This window comes from Netta rufina, assembly GCF_964035555.1.
Source record: "Netta rufina genome assembly, chromosome: 22".
Taxonomy (NCBI): domain Eukaryota; kingdom Metazoa; phylum Chordata; class Aves; order Anseriformes; family Anatidae; genus Netta; species Netta rufina.
This window is the reverse complement of record NC_140146.1, coordinates 8,430,248-8,451,848: the sequence shown is the minus strand read 5'-3', so window position 1 is coordinate 8,451,848 and position 21,601 is coordinate 8,430,248. Positions and strand designations below refer to the sequence as shown.

The window sequence follows — 21,601 nt, the reverse complement described above, 5'->3', positions numbered from 1 at the left end:
AATTGTTTTGTTCTTCCCTGTAACACATTCTAGATGATTGTCTGTTCTTTCATGTCAGTTCTAGGCAAAGTGCACTGCATTAAAACTCCCACCACAGCAAAATAGAGCAAAGCAATTTAAAATCCCTGTTTTTGCCAAAAGTTTTTGCACTATTGTGTCACATCCTATACATCAGCGTTTGCTGGGAAAGGCTTTTTTTTTTTCTTCTTTTTTTCTTTCGCACTGTTCTTGCTCCCTTCTTGAAATAGAAATATCAGCAGGTGAAATGACATTGAGTTGTGTTTTATGTATTTCCACAGTATGTAGGAGGAAGTTCACTCTTTATACTTATGAAACATACAGTTACTGCAAATAAAAGAATCCGAGCTTTGGAAATGTCACGAGTATTGAAAGAAGACCCTTTGGGTAGCCTGGCAGTGAACTCGGCTAGGGGATGAGCTCTGCCTGGTATGGGACACAGCCACCAGTGCTGCTCTTGTGGCCTTTTCCAAGTAACCACCAGCACACAAAGCGCACGGGGGCTTCTATGCAATGAGCTTCACATGTCAGTGAACTCTTGACCGCCCACCTAGAATTCATTAATTGCTTGCTCTTTCGACTAGGTGAGATGAACTGCTTCAAGATGGGCGTTGTGTCTCCCTTTGTAGGAAACCATCTTCTTAATCAGGATGCTTGGAAAACGTATTTATTGCAGCACATTCTCTCATCCCTCTCAGTCACAGGTAAATCCACGCAGAGATGCACTACAGGTGCAGAGCTGCCATTTCAGGTGCAACGTGTGCTCGTTGCTCTCGCAGCAGAGGAGTCGCCCCATTGCTCTGTGCAGGGCTCCCCATGGCCAGCTGCAAGGAGGGTAAGGCCCAGACCAAAACCTGATGAATTTAATGAAGCCTACCTAGCTCCACTCACCCTCATTGGAGTTCCTGTGGCAAATCAACTAATTCTATATAGGCAGGGCTGAACTACTTCCCAGAAGGGTCACTCTGCTGTTGGATTTGCTGTCTCTGGAATCTTGCTGTTCAAGGCTTCAGCAGGGAGTTTTTGCCTTCTTTGAGGTCTGTATGCTCTTCATCTACTTTGAGGTAATCAGCTGAAAGCTCACTTGCAATTGTAAGGAAGAGAATCAAAGCCTTAACAACAAAATATGAGCTGTTTTTATATTCTTTCTTTGTGCATCTGTTTTGCGTATGGATCAGTAAAGCCCGCACCGAAAGCGCTGCTCACGGGTGGTGCACATCAGCTAAGGGCTGGGCGACCTGTGATTCTAGCAGGAACCTTTGCAATGTTTGTAGCTTTCTTACTGTGTTTAAAAACAAAAAAGAGAAAAGCTTCCCAATGGGCTCTTAGAGTCCCTACTCTGCTGCAATACAGACTAGGCTGTAATGAGATTTAGAGGGGAAGCTATTCTGCTGCAAGGAAAGAAACTACTTTAGCCTGATAGGAAACACCTCTTACAGGTTTGCTGGTCTCCTGTGTTACTGGTATGGGTGCCCAATTCCCATACAACAAGAGAAGTCTCTTCACTGCAATGGAAGAAGAAAACAGCAGATGTAGACCCTGGAAGTAGGAGTTTCCTTTCTAGAAACTTTATACAAAGTAAAGGCTGAAAGCAAACAAAAAGCAGAAGCAAGCAGAACTTCAGAATTAAGATAAAGTGATTTGGAAAATGTGAATTACTGCAAGGGCCTGTGTTATCTGCCCTAATTAAAATGTTAATGCTTCTGGGGTGGAGCGTGGTGTGTATTCAACAATTCTGAGTTATGGCTTTGGCCAGGTGGTTATGCTGATGGTATCTGTTTGAAACATGAAATGAGTATAATTGGTAATGGTTGCTGGGCTAATTAGTGAAAACACCTGTTTAAAACTGCAGCAGGGTCTCCTATGGTGCTGCTGAATGTTCTGAGCCTGCTGTGATCCTAGTATTGCATATATGTTCAGAATAATTGCTGGGGACTTGTTAGTGTTCATCTGAACTGGTTACTTTGGAGCTTGGGCACTTCTGGCTGCTGGCAGGGTGTTGTGAGGCTTGGGGATTTCTGAACTGAGTCATTGCAGAAGGCCTTGAGGCTTGTCTCCAAAGGTGGAAGGTGTCAAAGCTGAGATCTCGGTCTCTGGTTGCTGTATGGTGATGGTGGCCCTGGCCAAGTGTCTCTCATCCCCTTCCCTGTGTAGCCTCTGGGTACGGTGCAGGAGAGAGCCGAGTAATGTGGTACTGTACACAATGAAATGTGGGATTCCTTGATGGTCAATAGAGTGAACACTGAGGCTTTTTGTGATGCTAGAGGGCAACTGGCACCTGAGCCAAGGTACAGGGTGAAAGGAAAATGTTGTTATTATCTGGGTGAGAACAGCCAGGAACTGTCCTTTTCTCTCTGAGAGCACAGCCATGTTTGAACTACAAATTCATCTGCTTCTATTAAAGAAAAATACAGCTGCTTTCTTACTGCATTTATTGTTTAATTCATTCATGCTGCTTGTTGGAAACACCATCATTAAATTCCTTCTGGGGCATAGTTTGTTTTAAAGAAAACTCTCCATGGAAAAGGCTTTCCTTTAAATTTAGTACAAAAGAAAAGCCCAACTAGTTTTATTTATAGATTGGGGCATGAGAGACTTCCAGTTTTCAAACAAGCTCTGTATCTCTGTTTCTCACATAAAAAAATGTTTAACATTTTTCTCATCCTTCCAAAATAAAATTCTTTTATTGTGATCTAATTTTCTTGGTTAAATGCTGCCACTTTGGTGACAAAAATGTTGGGTTTGCCTGTTGAATAGGATGTTCTGTGAGCTGGGGTTTTATTCTTGGATGATATATTCTGGCTTTCAATTATTCGTTGATAGACCATCTCATGCTTCTGTGGGTTTGTGAAATGTTTGTGAAAGCTTGTATGTCTAAGAGCATTTCCCAGACTTGGACCCTAGGTGTGACAAATTTTTAGTGTATCACTAATATAGAAGCAACCAGAATTTCAATGGGCAATATAAGCTTGTATGGAAAGTGAGAAATGTCTAGATGGTGAAGGGGTCAGAAATATGAATTTCTAATAACTTGAGAAATGGGAAAATGAACCTGAACTAATGCTAAGATTGTTTGCTTAATCAGGGAAAAAATACTAAAAGAGCGGTTTGCTTGGAGAAGCAGCAGTGCCCAGGTGAATGACAACACTGAGGATGTAAATCCCATTTTCTATGATTTATATTAAGATGCAAAGCTTTAAATGGTTTTATTTAAAGATAGCTTTTCCTTTTTGGTAGAATTTAGGTTGTAATAAACAGGTCCAGCTGTAATAATTACAGGTTGAGGTGCAGCTGAGGTGATGGCAATGCAGAAATGTTGACCTGCTTTGTGGCCAGTGCTTTCATGAAGCTGAGCGTTGGTCTCAAAGTCGGCAGCAATTCTTCCTGGCTTTAAGATGTCAGACACTGGTCACTTCTGCTGTTTTAATTTCACTGGTTTTACTTTTTCAGTTGTTCTTTATGCCCTTATTGTGCCCTGCCAGCCCAAATTTAGTGGTCAGTGTACTTGGGAATAAAATACTTCCCTGCTTAAATGGTTAATTTGGCTGAGCTTTATGACAAAGTAATTAAAACTCACATTCCGTTGAAAATGTCAAATCCTTTTGTGATCTCTAATTGATTCTCACTCTGGGTTGCTTAAAAGTGGAGCTAAAAAGCTGTTGGGAACATTTCCTCTAGAATTATTACTCATATGAGAGAGCCCTGTTCCCCCTTGTAATGCACCCAAATGGCTGAAACTGAGAGGCTCCAGTTCCTCAGGATGTACATGCTAAACTCCAGTAATGCTCTTATTTGAGTCATTTAAAATCATTGTATGGGTGATCTCACTCCATTATTTTTTAAAGAAACTTCAGTTCACTCTATTTAACTTTATACTTTAGAGAAATGAAACTATTTCCCCATCTCATTTATACCGAAGGAACAAAACTGCAGCTGAATGGTAGTCAAGCAGCTCGTGACACATCTGTTCCAGGGTACTGAAGCAATCTGGAGTGAAAATGAGACAGTCTTGAGGTACATATCAGGAACAATATTACTGGTACTGTGGTGAGATGGTAGCTAATGGATGAGAAATGCAGAAGCTTTCCTCTAACAGCAGCATTGGGCAGGGCTGCTCTGTGAGGGCTCCAGGTTTTGAGAATGCCCTGGGTAACACCCAGCACTGACTGCAGGACCCGAAGGCAGAATGCTTGTGTTGCTGCTGGACTAGGCATTTGTTGTGCTGTGCTGGCTCTGCTGGCTGCTTGCTGTTTACATGGCAACTTCCAAGACTTGTTCTGAGAACTTGGAGCTCATTTAGAGCATCGTGCATAGCGGGCGTGAGTGATGTGCTGTAATACCATTTCACTCCTGTGCTCTTTCATTAGAGGCTCTTCCAGCCAGCGGAGTGAGCAGCTCATGTGCAGCAGATGAATGAAATGAGCTTCCAGAAGAAAGGCCTGCAGAAAGGTCCTTTTCTCCTGGATGTATTCAGGCTCACAGCTCGCTGTGCTGCTTTTGTATCAGAAACACCTTGTACGACTGAGGGAACTTTTTGTTGTGTTATTTCCTTCTGTTAGTGGTGACAGTCTAACAGGAGTTCCGCCTCCACTTGCAGGCTTACTCTGCTGACCAGCCAGGGCAAAGCAGTGCGTGGGACTCCCACAGGAGAAGGATGAAGGCAGTGGGCATTGTTACAAGGGGAAAATGAGAGAGGCCAGGATGCTTTCTGCCTTGGGAATGTTTAAACACTGCATTCAGGTCTTCAGTTTCGCAGCACTTGCCCTGTTGAACATCCTTCCCATGGCAAACCTCAGGAGCAGCTCTGCCTTTCTGCCAGGGCAGAATTTGGGTTCTGCTCCCTGTGATGTGCCTGACACAGGAGGGGATGTGGTACAAGGGAGAAGGGTAGGGCTGGCAGCAGGTGCCTGGTGCCAGGCAGTGGCTCTGGTCAGTTGTTTAGGAACACGGGCTCTGGGTGCACAGTGCCTTGCTCATTTTCAAGCATGTCAAATTGTTCTTTTGCCTTTTTGTGTATAAAAATTATGTATGGTTGGAACCTGTCCTGAGAACAATACCTTTGATTTTCTGAGTTGCAGCTCATTAGTTGCAACCATTGCATGAAAAGTTTTTTTTGATATTAAGAGGGTAACTAAATACTAACCTCATTGTGCAGATAGTACTGGAGATGATTGATTTTTGAAGGTCTTGTTATTCAGGTACAGTTGTACTTGCAGGACTCTGCCAATGCGGACATTGTAGTGGTTCAATATGTGCCAAAACTGAAATCCCAGTGCCTGCAAAGTGAGGGGCTTGAATGTGCACCCCTTGCACATCCCAGATTGCACAGCTGGTGTCTGGGGTGCTGTGCAGTGGCAGCTTAAGCTACTGGGCAGCAAGTTGCTTGCTGCTTTTTAATTATGAAGGTGGGGAAGAAATTGCCCTGCAGAACCTAGGAGCCTGCAGCATGTGGCCAGGTACGTGGCTTTGCTTGCAGTGTGCTGCTTGGGAGCTTCTGCTCGGAGACAAAGTGAAAGGTGCTTAATTTCTCCTTGAATGCAGCAAATGCTGCCAGCAAGCAGTGGTAAGCTTTTTCGGGGAAGTTTGATTGGAGGGGTTTTGGATCAATAGCATGAAAGTAAAGTTAATCTACCATGCCTTGGCTGGGTAATTTATGAGTTTGTTTCCTCCCTGAGTGTATTCCTCTAGAAAGACTATATTTTAGGTATCGAGTAAACACTACTATTCAGCAAGGTTTTCTTTTGACCCGGGTATCGAATTAATTTTTGCTTTTAATGCTGTACCAGTTGTAAAAGCTTTTCTCCTACACAGGATTTAAATCAGTGCTTTTGGTTTTTGACAGGGAATAGTGAGTGTGTCTGGTGTTTTCCAAAATGTAGTGTTCCTGCCCCAAAGGTTCTGCTCCTTCCTCTGTTTTAACACAAGTCTTCACAGCAATAAACCCAATGGAATATGAGTCACTGTAGGAACAAGCATATGGGCAAGGTGGGCTACTGGCTTATAAATGGTACAATTGTAGATACAGAAGTGCAGAGACTGCACTTGTTGGAAAGCTGGCTGGAAAATAGCAGTCATAAGGTACAGGGACATTTCTATATATTCATAGAAACCATTAAATATTTTGTATATTTTTGTATTTCATTTTCTAACAACTTTTTTAAAAAATGGAGCTTGAGTTTTTTTAAACTACTTGTCAATTAGCTTATTGCTAGCTGTGTGTGCCTTGCTGCTCCAGCAACAACAGTGCTGAACTCCTTTTGTCTGCTGCTGGGTTGCCACAAGTTCTCACGTGGACAATTTCTGGAATAAAAACCAGAAAGGTTGAAGAGCCTGGTGGTCTTGGTTGTAGATCTTCAGTCTGCATTGATGGTGCATCAGCATTTGTTACCCCATCACTCCCATCACTGATTGAGATTTCAACCCACCCATAGCCCTTGGATTAAGAAGTATTTTATTCTTCCACCTGTAAAACAATACTGTTACCACAGTGAATGTGCATGTGTGATTGGAGAAGGATTTCTCTATCAATTACTTGAGCATGCTGCTTTTTCTTCTGAAATGAATTGCCTCCCTCTGTAGTGTAAGAATAGAGCTGGTTAGGAGATGCTTCAGTGGCTCCAAGAATTATCTCCTCCAGGGTGATTAAACCCAAACCTTGTGATGGTTGGCAGTAAGCGTGGGTGAAGGAGAAAAAGGATTTAGGATTGTCAGGAACATGGGTGTTTCTGCACTGTGGAAGACCCTCTGTTCCTTCTTCCCCATGCCCCAAGCACGGAGCTGCCCTTTTCTGCACTGGGGCATGTCCTGTGTGTGCTGCTGTTAGGCTGAGTGCTTGCTTGTACCTGATGTGGTGCTGGGAAACAATGGCAGCTGCTGAATCATTGTTTTCCCATGATGAAAAGCAGTTTTAAGAACTCCCATCCAGCTCTGCCTACCCTGGAACACCACTGAAGATGATTAGCTGGACGGTACATGAAACAGGGGGAGAATAAAGCGATCCAAATTCATGCCTGGTGCAGTTCTCGTCAGTGAGTTTTGCTCGAGGAATGAGGTTGACTCATTCTTCCTGGATGCAATCCACCTCTCATGGAAATCGATGAATTTTTTTCTGTTGCGTTTTAACACATGTTCTTACAGTTAGTTTCTACAGTGAGCCTTCATTAACTTGTGAATCTAAATGAACCCCTGGTTCCCTATGGCTCAGAAAATTATTTTTGGTCCTGACGGCTTTCCCGTGGGCTGGGGTGTGTGGAGGTGGCACCGGTAATGTGAAGGGTGCTGTACGCAGTCCCCGGCTCAGGCTGTGATCTACTAACCCAGGACGGGAGTTCTTTGTGCCCTGACACTATTTCACTGGGGGGCTGGCACCGCTTGTAGGGCTGGAGGGAAAAGCCTGGGGCTCCCCGGGAGCTGGGATATGCTGTGGGGTGAGGATGGGGGCAAGGGGCAGGGGCGGGCCCTGCCGGGGTGCGGATGCTCGGCGGGGTCCCGCGGGGCTGCTGGATGCAACATCGCTGTGAATTCAGCTCGCACCCCATCAGTTCCCTTCCTCTGCCCCCAGCCTGCTCTGAACCGCGTTTTTTAAGTTGCTTTTTAAAAGCTGCGTTGTGTTAAATGAATAAAATATGTTGGCGTCCCGTCGGGTCTCCGTTTGCGCCCTTCGTGCACCTTTATCAGGAGCTGGTCGTGGAGGGGGTGCCGCCGGCTCGCTGCGCTCTGCCGCATCCCCAGCTCGTGGGTCATCTTTTAGGGTCAAAAGGAAAAGTGTGGGGCTGAAGGAAGCGATCCTGTCGCTTTTTAAGAAAAAAGCTTTCGAAAACTCACTGGTGATTGTAGTCGGCGTTCATTTTACGCTCGCAGGGGTGCTCGAGGCTTTGCCGGGTGTGGATGTCTCCCTGCTTTAATACGCTCCGGTGGAGACGAACGGCACCTCCTCGGCACCCGGCATGTTTTCAGGTGGATTTGTGACAGATAAGCATTGCTGAAGCGCAGAACTCTGTTAGTGCTCAAAGAAATAGGAGCATTTGGAAAAGGGTTTGATTTTTTTTTTTTTTTTTTTACTTTTCCTGTTTGCTAGTGAAAAAAAAAAGTGTTCTTAATTATGACTTGGGGGGGTATGCCTGCAAAGCTCTTCCAGAAAAGTAATTCTAAACAGTGCAAAAAGAAAAAGCTCTATGATGTTTTATTTTAATAATCTTTTGCAGGCATGTGAGTCGTGCTCTGAGAGAAAAAAAAAAAGTTTGTAGGAAAAAGGCACGAACAATACAGCCTTTAAAACAAAATCTACAAACTTCTGAGAATATGCCCTCTTATTGAATACACCGGATTTCTCTCCCGAGCAAAGGGGAAGGTTTTGTTCGTTTGGACAGTCTTTGAATACTGTTCTAAAACTTCTTTCAAGTGGGAACTGAAGAGAGAAATGTTAAGTTCTGAGAGGAGACAATGCGTTAGCATCTTTGAACGGAGTCCCTTGCATGCAAATAAGGCTTTTGGCAATTTGGGGAAGTTTAATTGGAAGGTGGAAGCGTGTAAAGATAAGGCTGGATGGAAAAGGCATCGGAGGGAGCCCTGCAGCTCTGGCATCCCGGGGCAGTGGGGGGGGACCCGGGGCGGGACTCCCCCAGCCCTGTAGCGCTCCTTCGCTCCCTGGGGTCGCCGGTCCCGTGGTGGCGACCCCCGCGCACCCTCCCTGCAGCAGGGGGGGGGCTCCCGCACCCCTTTTCCCCCCTCCCCAAGCATTGGAGTGTCAGCCCCCGAAGGGACCTCGTAAATAAATCCGTCGGTTTAAAGTTTCTATAATTTTCACCTAATGAATTTTTTTTCGTTAATGCTTCCCCCGCCCCCAGGGGCATTGTGTCAGGCCGGGCCCAGCCAGCCCTGGATGGCTTTTTCATAGCTCTTGGCTGTGCGCAGCCCCTTCTCGGGATTAGTGGTCGGACTCCTCATTTCCCATAGCCATAAAAGGTCTTGAACTCAATTAATAGCTAATAATTACACGGCCGGCACCGCTGCAGCCATCGGCAGCGGGGGATGCGCGAGCAAAGCGGGCACGGAAACAGCGGGGGGGGTCCGGCGGGGCGCTGCTCGGGGGGCGCATCCCCCCGGGGCTCCCCTGCCCAGGGCTGCGCTGGCAGCCCCCGGGGGGGCTCTGTCGGGGCTGGGAGAAAATGGGGAGGGGGCGCCCGGTGCCAGAGCCGGGAGCACGCCGGGGTTGGCAAGACAGCGAGGGAAACGGGGACAGCTTTCGGTTCGCTCTCCCCCCCCCCCCCAAAGGTGAATTAGAGGAATCTCCCCCCCGGGCGTCGCCAGCCCCCGAGGCCGGGCCGGGGTCTTGTCCCTCTGCCTTCGGAGCTGCCGCCACTCTCCGGGATGCTGCGGCTCGCTTTAACCTTTAGCGGGGGGCAGTCCTGTGAATTTCCAGCAGCAAGCCGAGACAGCCCGGTTCAGTGTCTTCAGAAAAGCGCGTTTGGGTTGAAAAACGGTAAATCGAAAATCCCTCGGCCGGCCGCTGCCGCCCCGTGCCACCGCAGCCGCCCCCCGCGGGAGAGGAGAACTCCCCCGGGCCCCCCGTCCCCGCAGACTGCAGGCTTGGGCTCTTTCCATCACAAAACTGTTTACTGAATTGCGGCGCCCGTCATTTCCATTTTGCTTTCATTTGGCAAGCGTTCTCCGGGCAAAAATATTTTGATCCAACGTCTAAAAAAATTGCTATAACTCCTTAATTTCTCTTTATTCCAAGAGACCGTCATGATTAAAACTGCTGTGTTTACATCCTCCAAAAAGTATTTCTGTTCATAGGCTGACGTTTTAAAGACAACAGTGCGCGATCTTTTACGATGGTAATTATAATACTGTTCAAGTTAGATATTCAAATGTAAATGTTGCTTTTCTTTTTACGACTTCTTATTTTAGGGCATGCATTTTTACCTTTCCCCGGACCCGCAGCGCGGAGCCTTGCACAGTGGAGTGTAACGAATTCGAAGGAATTCTTATAGCTGGACATGTTTTTTGAAAAATCTGAAATGGCAATTTACACGGTGTATTTTCATGGCCAGAGGAGCCAGTGTTTTCCTCTGGAAATAAGAGAAAGTCTGATAAATGTATTTCGATGCGAGGGCTGATTTCAGCGCAGCTTAAGTATCGGGAAAGTGAGCTTCGGGAGAGTAACATGCACGCGGGGCTTTTGCATTTTTATATTAATCTTCCACCCCCAGCCCCCAATTTATTCGCTAGGAGAATCGCTAAGGTGGTTAAAGCGTTCGCACAAGACGCGGGCGTTTCTGCCTTTCCCAGCCACCTTCCTCCTGGACCTTCCCGAAGGTGTTGGGGATGATAAACTAAAAAAACACCCCGAGCTGTGGGCACGGCGGCCGGCTCCTTCGGTGCTGCCGGCGGCGAGGGGCCGCCAGCCTCCGGCCTCTGCCCGGGGCAGGGTGAGGGATGCTCGGGGCCGCTGACCCCGCGGGCAGGCGAGCGGTGGCCCGGGCGTGCAGGGCTGTCCTTAACTGCCCCCTTGCGCCTGCTGCACGCAGGGAGCCGGGGCTGGAAGCCGCGGCCGAAAGGTGTTGAAATTCCTTGGCACCGGCGGGGATGAAAGGCAAGCTGCCCTTTGATTGCGTGGATTTGAGGCAGCCCCTAATTACAATGCGGTTGTTGTGTGCGCTTCCTCCGCTTATTAATGGCAGATTAGGAAGGGAAAATCTCTAGGGAAGCGTGTGACATTCTTAGCGCCTAATCTGGCCGGGGCTCGCTGACCCTAAGGGAGAGCGGCCCCGTCGTATGCCACGGGGCTCTTGCGCAGTTTCCAATATTAATTCTCGCTGTAATCTCCTCGCGACGCTGCGCAGAAACAATAAGCAATTTATGCGAAAATCTCTGGGACGGGAAAAGGGGCTGCTCTGCGTGTGCGGCAGCTCCCGGCCGAGCCGGACTGTCTCAACCATTTTAATCTTCTTTAGCGCTTAAACCCGCCGGGGCACGGCGGCTGCACAGCGCCTTTCTCCCCGCCGCCGGAGCAGCCGCAGCCCCGCTGCTCGCCCCCCGCCCGGGGCCCGGAGGAGCGTTTCGGGAGCATTACAGCTGCTCGGGAACAACATCGATCGGGGAGGCTTGCCCGCAAAGCTTCACCTGGAGCGTGTTTTCCAAGCTGGCTTCATAAAATACCTGGGAACGCGGGGCTTTGTAGTGAAAATGCCAGGCAAGCCACCCGTAAATTACAGCCACTCCAGCGCCCCCCTTTAAAGGCTCGCAGTGAATCCCCGTTGAAACGCATGTGGCACGCCACGGAGTTTGTGTGTTGAAATGTATATTAGCTGGGCGAGGAAGCAGAGATGAAGGTGCAAACAGGAGCGAGGGCGGATTATATAAACTCTTAACAGGCGCCGCTCGCTGCCGCCGCCTCGCCCGTGCCCCCCGCCGGGGCTGCGCCGTGCCCGGCCGCGGGGGCTCCCCGGCCCCGTCCCCCCGCTGCTCGGGGCCGCGGAGGGCGAAACAATTGTGGCAGAGCGGCCACCGCCGTGGGGGAGCCTTTTTCCCCCTCCAGCCGGCTCCTGGGGGGGCTGGGGGCTCCTTGGCCACCGCTTCCCTGCAAGCCGGGCAGGGGCCCCCGGCTCCCCGGCGGCCACCTGGGCTGACCCGGGGGAGCCGAGGAGCTCCCGGCCCCTCTCCCTCTCTCCCCGCTAATGAATTCCCCATTCCCCGCGGCAGCGATAGGCGCTCAAACAGGTGCAAACTGTAAAAAAAAAAAAAAAAAAAAAAAAAAAAAAAGTAGCAGCCGCGGGATGCTGGCCCGGCCGGGCAGCAGGATGCGCCGCCGGGAGCCGAGGGTGGCTGGAGGAAAGGCTGCGGGTTTTCTCCTGCCCCCCCGCTGCCCTCCCCGCTCCGGGGCTCGGCTGGGCGCGGGGCTCCGAGCCCGGGGGCAGCGCCGTGCCCCCGCTGGCCCGGCCGCCCCGGGGAGCGCTCGTCCCGGCGGCCGCGGCTCGGGCGCCCGCTGGCTCCGGGAGCCTCCCCTGCTCGCTGCCCTGGCTGCGAACCGTGCCGGTTCTGGCGAGTTTTTGGCTTAAAACGAGGTTTGCGGAGCGGGACCCTGCTTCGGCCCGGGGGAGCTGCAGCTCCCTGCCCGTGGTGCCCGGTACCGGGCGGAACGCGCTGCTCGCCTCGGGGCTGCCCCCGCACACCCGGGCACTGGGGCTTGGCCATTCGTTCCCCTTTGGGATTTTCTTTTTTTTTTTTTTTTTTTTTCCTTTTTTAAAATTAATTTTACCGAACTGTCTTCCGGCCCGACACAAGCGGTGCAGCCTCCGCGGGAGCCCCGCTCCTGCCGCCGAGCGATTCTCGCCGGCTTGTGAGAAACGCGGCCGGGGCGAGCGAGAAATGGCAAATAGAAAGAAAGCTGAGCGCCGAGGGCAGCCCCAGCTCGGCCGGGCTGCCGCCGGCTCGGCCGGCCACTTTTCGATCCCTTCTCGTTGGCTTCGTTTGCAGAAGCCCCAACTAACCGGGGAGGGAACTCCCCCTCGGCGCACACACACCGCGCACCCCCCCGAACCCATTTTGCGTCTCTTCACATATCTGCGAGCGGCCCCGCTAAAGGCGAGCTGATTTCTCGCACCGGCTCTGGGCCGGGGGGGTCCGGGTGCAGAGACTGCGGCAGCTTTTGGCCCCAAAACCAAACCGGGGGGCTGGGGGCTCCCCCCGTGCCCGTCTCTCCCCGCGCAGAGCTCCGGGCCCTTCGGCACCCGCCGTGCTGGGAAGCGCAAAGCCCGCACCTGAGCGCGGCCCGGCCGGGGGCTGCCAGCGGCCCCGAGTGTCCTTTCCTCTCCTGTCCTTCCCTTTTTCTCTCCTGTCCTTCCCTTCCTTTTCCTTCCCTCTCCTTCTCGCAGGCTTCGCGGCTTTTGCTCGGGTCCGGGGCGCTACCGGCGGTTCCAGCGACAAAACCGCGGGGCTAACGAGAAGGGAAAAACCGGGACGAGGTTTTTAAACTGAAATGCGCCTGTCCCATTAGCAGCTCGTTGGAGGGATACGGGAGGCAGGCAGCGTCCAAGGTCGTTGGGAGAAATATTTCAATGCGCTGGAAACATTAGGGCTCCTGTTTCACCCGAGGAGCTCAGGAGAGCTTGTTTTTCCAACCTCGGGGTCCCCGGCACGCCGTGAAACGGCTACCTGTGCGCAGCGCGTTCCCGAGGAAGGAATTCGCAGGCACCATTTCAACATTTTAGGCGACACGTGGCTGCGAGTTCCCTTCAAACGTATTTATTTTATTTGGACTCCTGCTCCACCACCCTTCCCTTTAACGCCGGCTCCTAGGTAGCATCTGAAAGGGCCCTACTCCCATTTGCAATTAAAGACTTTATTGAGGAGGGGAAAACCGGTAATTAGCGAGAATATTCCCCCCTCCCCAGTTCCACCTGCAGGGCAAAAGTGCAGCTGGCAGAATGGCTTCCAGCAGAGACCTGACGCACCCACAGAAGTTTGGCTTTGTTTTTGCAATGCCCTTCGGTGAGAGGGCTCCTGATTTTTCTGGGTCCCGGTATGGGTTAGCACCTCGAGCGCAGATCCGAGCGCTCGCCCTAACCTGATTATTTTATTGAATGTTTATGAAGGCGCGCGCTTTCTCTCGCTCCCTCTCTCCATATTAATCTCATTAAATCCTACCTTTCAACCTTCTTCCGTGACCATCTGACCTGGCCACTTGAATTAAAATAGTGCTTTCTCCGCAGTCAAAGACAGCACATCAATCATCGGGCTATTTACACTTCGCTCCTTTCTTCAAAGAGGGGCTGCCTGGTCTCTCTCTACCTTCGCTTCCGGGGATGACGGGCAGGTCCTGCGGGTCTCGCCGGCATCGCTTGATTTTATTATTATTTAATATATATATATTTTTCTCACCCCCCTTTTCTCGGCTGTCTGCGCGGCTCTCGGCTTCCCCCAGCGAGGCGGCCGCCTAACCCTCGGGAGCGCTGCCCGGCCGCGCTGCCTCGCACCTGAAACGCACAAGAAATGGGGGGTGCGGGGCCGGGGCCGGGACCCTGACCCTCCGCGCCCCTCTCCGCGCCTCGGCCCCGGGGGACGCGGGCACGGGTGGCGGCGGCCGCCCGGCGGGTGCTGAGCCCCGTCCGCGGGTGCTGAGCCCGCTCCGCGCAGGGCGAGGGGCCCGTGGGTCCCGCGGGGTCCGAGGTTGGGGTCCGAGGGGTCGCGAGCAGAGAAGCGGGGGCGGCAGCGGCGGGGGCTTCGCCGGTGCGGAGCTGAAGGAGCGCGGTACAAAAGCGAGCAACGCCGGCAGCACACAAAGCGCCAATGGGTATCGCAAAGTTACGCGACCCCCCCACCCCCCCCGAGCCCGAGGGGGCGAGGCGGAGAAGGAGGGTAAAAAAAGGAAGAAAATAAAGAAAGTGATCGAAAAGTTACCGCAGATAAATATATATATATATTTGTTCAGGTTAAAAATAAAAGCGCGTCTAAAACATGTACGGTTACAGGATGACATCCGTTAACAAACTCTCTACAGCATTGCTATTTAGTAACAGTAGCAGTAATAAGAAGAATAATAATGATAATCACCTCTTTATAGGATGGCACCTTGGTCCTTAAATATTGTCCAGTGTGTAGGGTCAGTGTGCGGAGGGCTAGGAGCCGCCAGGGCTGATTTTTCTTAAAGGGGCAGATCAGGGGAAGGCTGCGATGGTGCTGGGAGAGAGGAGGGGGGAGAGATAAGTGGTCTGAAGAAGAGGATAGGACAAAAAAAAAAAAAAAAACTGATGATGATGAATACGTTGGAAAGTTTTTTTGGCCCTGGTGAGGGTGTCAGATTGAATGCTCTGTGCGCATGTGCGAAGGTGTCCAAACTGACAATGCTTGGGAGATGAAGATAGTGTGTAGCTGCTTCTGGGCTCAAGGAGGAGGAGAGGAATCCACAAGCCGACACGATGAGATCCAAGGCGAGGGCGAGAAAACTGCCCAAAAGTAGGTCCTTTCTCTCCCTTCTTCCGCGTCCCACCTCCGCGGCGGCTCGGCCGGGACGGCTCGGAGCCGGCCCGGGGGCTGCGAGGGGCTGGAGCCCCCCTCCCGGTCCCCGCGGCGGCGGCGGGAGCCGCGCTGCCCGGCCCCGGCTGCGCGCAGAGCGGGCGCCCCGCTCCGCACCGCCCCGCGCAGCCCCGCGCACCCCGCGCAGCCCCGGGCGCGCCGGAGCCGGGGCCGCGGCGGGCGAACGGCGGAGCCGCGCGGGGCCGGCGGCCGGGGGAGAAAAGCGAAAGTTAGCTCGAAGTTGACGAAAGGGGATAGCAACTTCTTTTTTTTTTTTTTTTTTTTTTTTTTATTGAGTCGTTCCAACGAGTCTTGTGAAATAATATTCCTGGCTTTTGAAATAGTGGGCGCTAGAGGTCTGCGTTTGGCATCTGCCTGCGCGATCCGGAGAGACTGAACGCTGGAGAGAGAGTGAGAGAGAGAGAGAGAGAGGGGGAGAGACAGGCAGAGACAAACGGAAAATAAAAAAAAATAAAAATGAAGAAGAAGAAGAAACCCTTCTAGGCTCGGGAACAATTATCAAGGAGAGGGAAGGAAGAGAATTTGTAGCAAAAATGGATCCGCTCTCAGTGAGGGGCTTTGGATTCGCAGGTCCAGAGGGAAGATCCTGAAGGCAGCTCGGGTGTCCCAGCTGGGGGTTAAGAAGGTCTGGGGGAGGGGAGTGTGGGGGAGTGTCTTTAATTTTTAATTTTTTAAAATTTACTTGGGGGTGGAATTGCAGCTCGTAAGTCTTGCGCAGCTTTTTCCTCCGTCTTCCGCTGGACCCCTCTTTCTTTCTTTCTTTCGAATTGTTTTTAGACTGGATTTTCGGCTGAGGACAGCGGGGTTTTCGTAGGGGACAGCGGGGCTTTGGTGCCCCCGCAGAGCCCCGCAGCCGCCCGGGGGGCTCCTCGCCGAGCAGCTCCCGGGCTCGGTGCCGCAGCGGTGCCCGGGCAGCCCGTCCGCACCCCTCGGCTGCTCCTCTCCTTTAGTTTCTGTTTCTCTCCGGCTCCGTGCGAAATCTCTGCAGGCTGCGGGACTTCCAGCGCGGTCCTCGCCCGCTGGGAGCTCCGCGTTTAGTGCTTTGAGGACGCTTTGGAAAATAGCGGCGCCCAGCTCGTTTAAACCCGCGTGCGTTTTCACGGGGAGCCTTGCGGGAGGATTTGTCGCGCTCAGCCCCGGACGAAGCAGTGGTGCGGAGCTCCGCGGCCGCCCCCCGGCCGTGCCCCCCCCCCGCCCGGCCCGGCGGGGAGCGTTCAGGTGCGGCGGGGCCGGGGGAGCCGGGCGCGGCGCGGGGCCCCCCCCGCGGGTCCCCACGCGTGGGCTCGGGGGGGGGGGGGGCTCGGCGGCAGCTCCCCCCGCAGCTCCCCATCGCTCCGGGAGGGCATCGCGCTGGGAAAAAGCGTGCCCGAGGTTGCGGTGCGGCTCCCCAGCCGAGATGCTGCAGGGTTTGGGGGTTTTCCTCCCCCTCTCCTCTCCGTATTTCTGTTAAAATCGCGTCGGGGCAGGAGTTTTCTTTCGGGTGCGGGCAGGCGGAGACGAGCCCCGAGGTGGCAGCTCCCCGCGTTTCTTTCTCAAACGACAAAACGCCCGGGCGAGCCCGAGGCCCAGCGATTTACCTTGCTGCGGCCCCGTTCTGCAATGCGCTCCGCGAAGGTTCCCCGGCTCCCCGAGCAGCCTCCGCACGCCCCGCAGGACAGCCGCGCACCCTCCTGGCCCCGACAGCCGCGGCTCCGAGCAGAAATCCTGCTCCGAGTGCGGGTGTGCTCAGCACCGCCAGCACATCGCGGACACGCTCCTTGGGAAGTTGTCTTTTCGGTTAATCCCGGGATTTTTTTTTTCTTTCTCAATAAACACACGCTTTAAAGGCCCCCTCTCAATAACTTTTATTTTTTTTTAATTCAGTTATATTTTTTTTTAGGATAAGGAGAAGAGTAATTTTCAGAGCGCTCTCTTGGTGAAAATAGTGGAACATAGCGAAATACTTCTTTCCTTTTATTTTTCTTTTATAAATATATATTTGTTCTTTCTGCTTCCCCGCGGGGAAGCGCGTGTCGGGAGCGAGCCGCTGCTGATTTTTTGCTGGAGTGCGGCCGGGAGCGCGCCTCCTGCCCGGCCCGGGGCTCAGCCGCGCACACCGCCGGGCTCCCCGGAGCTTCTGCGGCTTGAGGAGAGGATTTAAGGACCGGCAGGTTTTAAGGACCGACAGTTTTTTTTTCCGTTCCCGGTATCTCCAGCGGTAGGGCGATGAGCGGGGTGCCTGGAGCCGGCCGCTTCCCTTCGCCGCAGCAGAAACCCCTCCGGTGGCGGCGGGAGCGCTGCTACCGCGGGCTGGAAGTGGCTGTTCGGAGGGCTGAGCTCTGATTAAAATCAGGTGTTTAATACAATACAAGGCCCAACGGTTTATGGGGTTTCAGCTGAGGATTTTTTAGGGATCACAGTTCAAAACAGTAGTCCGAAGCTAAGGTTTCAGTATCCCAGGAGTATTTATTTGCAAAACAGATTAAACACGGACACGAGGGTGCAGATCTTGCCGTATTTACAGCGGCGAGGTAGTGGCAACTTCCCTGACCGCACGACGTCCCCAAGGCCCCTTCTCCCCCCCCCCCCATGCACCCGGGACCCTGCGGGTGCCCGTGGGTGCCCACGCGTGTCCCGGGGCCGGGCGCTGCACGGGGGGCGGGCAGTGCATCAAACCCCCGCGCTGCAGAATTTCGGTCCCCTGGGCGATATTTCCAGCAGATGTGGAGCTCCTCTGGGGATCCGGCGGGGTCACGCCGAAATTCCCGGAGGTTTTAGGGGAGCGGGACAGGGAGAAGCCGGGGGCCGGGCACTGTCCGAGCCCCTCTGCGGGGAAACGGCCCCAGGGGCCGCAGGTGAGCGCGGCCGGGCCCCGCTGCTCCCCCCCTCTGTGGGACCCCGGGGGGAGCAGGTTCCTTCCGTGGGCCCCCTCCCCTAGAAAATAACCCCCCCGGCGGCCCCGGAGAAGCGGCTGCAGCAGCCGGCAGCCCTTGCTCGGAGGGAGAAGGCGGAGGATGAATCGGTGCGGGGCTGCGCTGCCAGCAAACCCCAAACGCCCCCCGCTTCGGGGGCTCCCGAAATACAAACGCCGCTGCCGGCCGGTCCCAAATAAACGTGGTCCTAAATAAATGGTGGTGCTGGAAAACGGGGGCCGGGCTGCCCGCAGCCGCCTTCGCTTTGCAGGGCGAGGAAAACGGCGAAGTTCAAGTTCGGGGCTGAGTTGCAGCCGGGGCTGTTCCCTCTGCCCACCGAGGGGAGGCCGGGTCCCCCCGTCCCGGGGGTGCTGCAGGGCAGGGGGAGCAGGGGAGAGAAGGGGGATCGCGGGGGCTGGAGCCCGAGGACCACTTCTTAGGAAGCCAATATTTGCGCCGGGACAGACGCTTCCGATATCGCAGCACGCGGAGGCCGAAAATTTATGGAGGATTTTTTTATTATTATTTTTGTACGTGTCGTGTTTTTGTTTTTAACTATCTTCAAGGCTGCTCATCCCTCCGCCCTGTCCCTGCCCAGGGTCCCTACACGGGCTGGCGAGGGGCTCGCAGGTGCCTCCCCCGGCCCCGTCCCCCCCGGGCCCGCCGCCGCGGCAGCCTCCGCCGCCTCGCCCTCCCCCGGCCTGCCCCGGATCTGTTCAATTAGGCAATTAGGGAGCCTGGGCAGGGGAAGGGGGGGGGTGGGGTGTATGGGGGAGTTGATCCGCTAATTAAGGTGATGTGTAATTAGCGCTTCAACAAAAATTAGCAAGGATTTCAAATCGGGTTAGTCTTTTAAAAAAAAAAATCTAAATTCTACAAATATAATTTATCAGTTCGCCCCCCTCCCTGCCTCCCCGTGCACGTTTGATTTATTTGAGAAAGTGCGGAGGGAACGACTGCAAAGAGCTCCCTTCTCCCGTGTCCTGGGAAGAAACTTGGCAAAAGGGAGGGCTGAATTGGTTATTTGCCGAGGGAGACTTTGTTTGAACTTGCCCGTAGCCTGGCGGCTTTAGGGTGCCGAAGTGCTAAGGCTGAAGAAGACACAGACATCGGGGATTTAATTCTGGCCTGTAATAAAGTCGATGCTCGTGGGTGTCTGTGTGCGGTGCTTGTGATGTTTTATCCACGTGTGTTTGCATCACGGGACGCTCGTGTGCGCGTCTCTAAAGGTGGGTTTGTGCGGTGCCTCGCGGGGCGGCACGCTGTGCCCCTGGCCCTGAATTCCCGGCTGCTAAAGGGAGGCTGTGCAGATGCATTCGTCTGTTGGGCTGGTAATGCTTGTAGAAAGATCTCAGTTGCAGGCTGTACGTGTTGATGAACCTGTGAGCGATGTGCAGAAATGCGGTGACTCGTATTTTATAAACTTTGTGTAACAACAAGTAAAGCTGCCTTATTTGTAGACTTTGTTTTGAGACCGCAGTGTGAAACCGAGATCAGCAAATATGGGTCTGTGCTAAGCTGAGGGGACTCACAAAATAAACCAAGCGTGCTTCCAGAGGGTCCTATTTAAATGTCCGAGGAGGGCTGAAGGCAGAGGGAGCAGGGCATTGCCGTTCCGTGCCCCACAGGCACGCAGCACCCAGCGCTGAGCCGCGCGTCCCCCGTCTCACAGCAGGCAGGAGTCTGACCCACCGCACGGGAGAGAGCCGAGCGTACCTGAGACACACACAATCTCCACTCGCTTCTGGGCAAAATGCAATGCGGGAGCTAGGATTTCACAACAGAGGAGCGGTGTAATTCATAGCTGTTGCTCGCTGTAATAATATCCCCGCTCCTCAGTCGGATGTAACCGCTCCGTGACCGGTGATAAAGGAGCGCCGCAGCCTGCCTGCCGCACACAGCTTACACCTGCCCGCACGGCTGCGGAGTGAAATACCTGAAGTGACTGACAAGGGCATCTTCTGCTTAAGAGGGAAATATCCTTCTGTGGCGTGGCGGCACTCATTAATGTTTGTAAAGCACCCTGAGATTCTCAGAAGGAAAGGCCCTGTTGAGTGAAAAGTATTATTATTGTTATTACGGCTCCGGTTATTATGGCTTATATATTTTATGAAAGCTCTGTACCATTTAATACAGTGCTTCAAAGACAAAGGCCTGGAGAAGTTTGCAAACACTAATGAGGTAAGTCTCGGTGGCCGCCTTTCTGGTGGGGAAGCATTGTGAGCTGCCCGTCCAGCTGGGGACGAGGGGCAGGCTGCGGCCACTTGCCGGAGGAGCCCTGGCTGCTCCTGCTGATAGCATCAGGCAGACAGCCCACGTTTTTCAGACTTGCTTTTGCCCTTCTAGCTGCACAATTTGCATTCCATTATTATTATTGTTGTTGTTATTTTTTTCCTGTTGCCGTAAACTTCTGGTGTGTGAAATTGTCTGAATGCAGATTTTAATTCCACTGCAGCCTAGGCCTTTTCTGCGGTGTAAGGGGGCAGCATGTAGGAACGGACGTGCTCTGCAGGCCAGGGAAGCTCAGGCTGTGTTTCCACGACGTGATGGCTGTTCCACTCTGACTGGACGTGTTTATTTTTTTCCAGCCGGATTATTTAAATGATAAACTCACACAATTCTGAACGCTAACTGAAAGGGTCAAAATCTCAGCTGAATAATGAATTTCTCATGCCTGCTTCTCAAACGATATTTTAAATCCTGTAGGGGTAAGTCGCCAGCGTATCGGTAAATGCGTACACATACAGTGTCCATCTGCAGTTAAGAATAAAGACATCTGAAGGCTATGTGCAAACACATTTGTTTCCACTCTCTGGGTAACAGCCTGTTGATATGTCAGTGCTCTGCAGCATTCCACACCAAAATTACTGCTGTGTTTTCGGGTCTTAAATATGCCCTCTTTTTCTGGAGGAATTGCAGGTCAGGGATGTCGTAGTGGAAAAGATCTATGACCTTATTATTTCTTTTATTTTCTTAATGGATTTTCATGCATCACCGGTACCTACTCACGGGCTGTTTATTTTTATTTTTATTGCAGTAGGTTGTGCGTTGTGTAGCGTCCAAATCTGTAACAGAGTGTCCCTGTCCCGAGGAGTTTTTTTTCCTTTTCTTCATTCAGTGAATGATGTGACCCTCTTTGCTAATAAAAATGAAATACGACTTTCATCCCTGGAATAAGTGTACTTCTTCGTGCTTCTGAACGCTCGCAGCCTGAATTAGCTGCTCGATTTTTTATTTTATTTTTTTTGCCATCGGAAAGAAATTTCCCTGCGGTGAGGGTCACGACGTGAGCAGGTAGGGCTGGGACCCAGCTCCTTTTCCATGGAGCAAAATGCTTCTCGGCACGAAGGCACCCGTGGTGTGCCGCAGCAGCACGTGGTGTGTGGAGAGAGTGTCCAGCACATCGCCCCGTGGATGTGCTTGACCCTAGAGAAAGCCAGGAAGGTGTTTTTGTGCCGCGGCACCCGCTCTTGTTCTGCAAATGAGGCTGCTGGGTCTGGGGGGGAGACGTTTCCCAGCTGGAAATGGATGGAGGCAGCCAAATTACTTCCAGTAGGCCTCAGAATTACGCCTCTATCATGGTAAATCTTGGTCTCTGTTGAGCTGGTGTGGAAAGGCTTCATCTTCCCTGAGCCACTCGCTGCTTGTAGTGG

The 21,601-nt window shown here is 52.5% G+C and overlaps 1 protein-coding gene across 2 annotated transcripts in view; it reads left to right on the top strand.

Annotated features, from left to right (window-relative positions):
- Positions 1-14,925: 14,925 nt before the first annotated feature.
- Positions 14,926-21,601, top strand: part of PRDM16 (PR/SET domain 16) — a gene marked incomplete at its 3' end in the record, with an annotated part of 276,617 nt that continues 269,941 nt past the window's right edge. For both annotated transcript variants that reach the window (XM_084299999.1, XM_084299998.1), the window contains exon 1: positions 14,926-14,976. In XM_084299999.1, the coding sequence (XP_084156125.1) occupies positions 14,940-14,976 (37 nt within the window). In that variant the 5' untranslated portion in view covers positions 14,926-14,939. The remainder of the gene's footprint in view (positions 14,977-21,601) is intronic.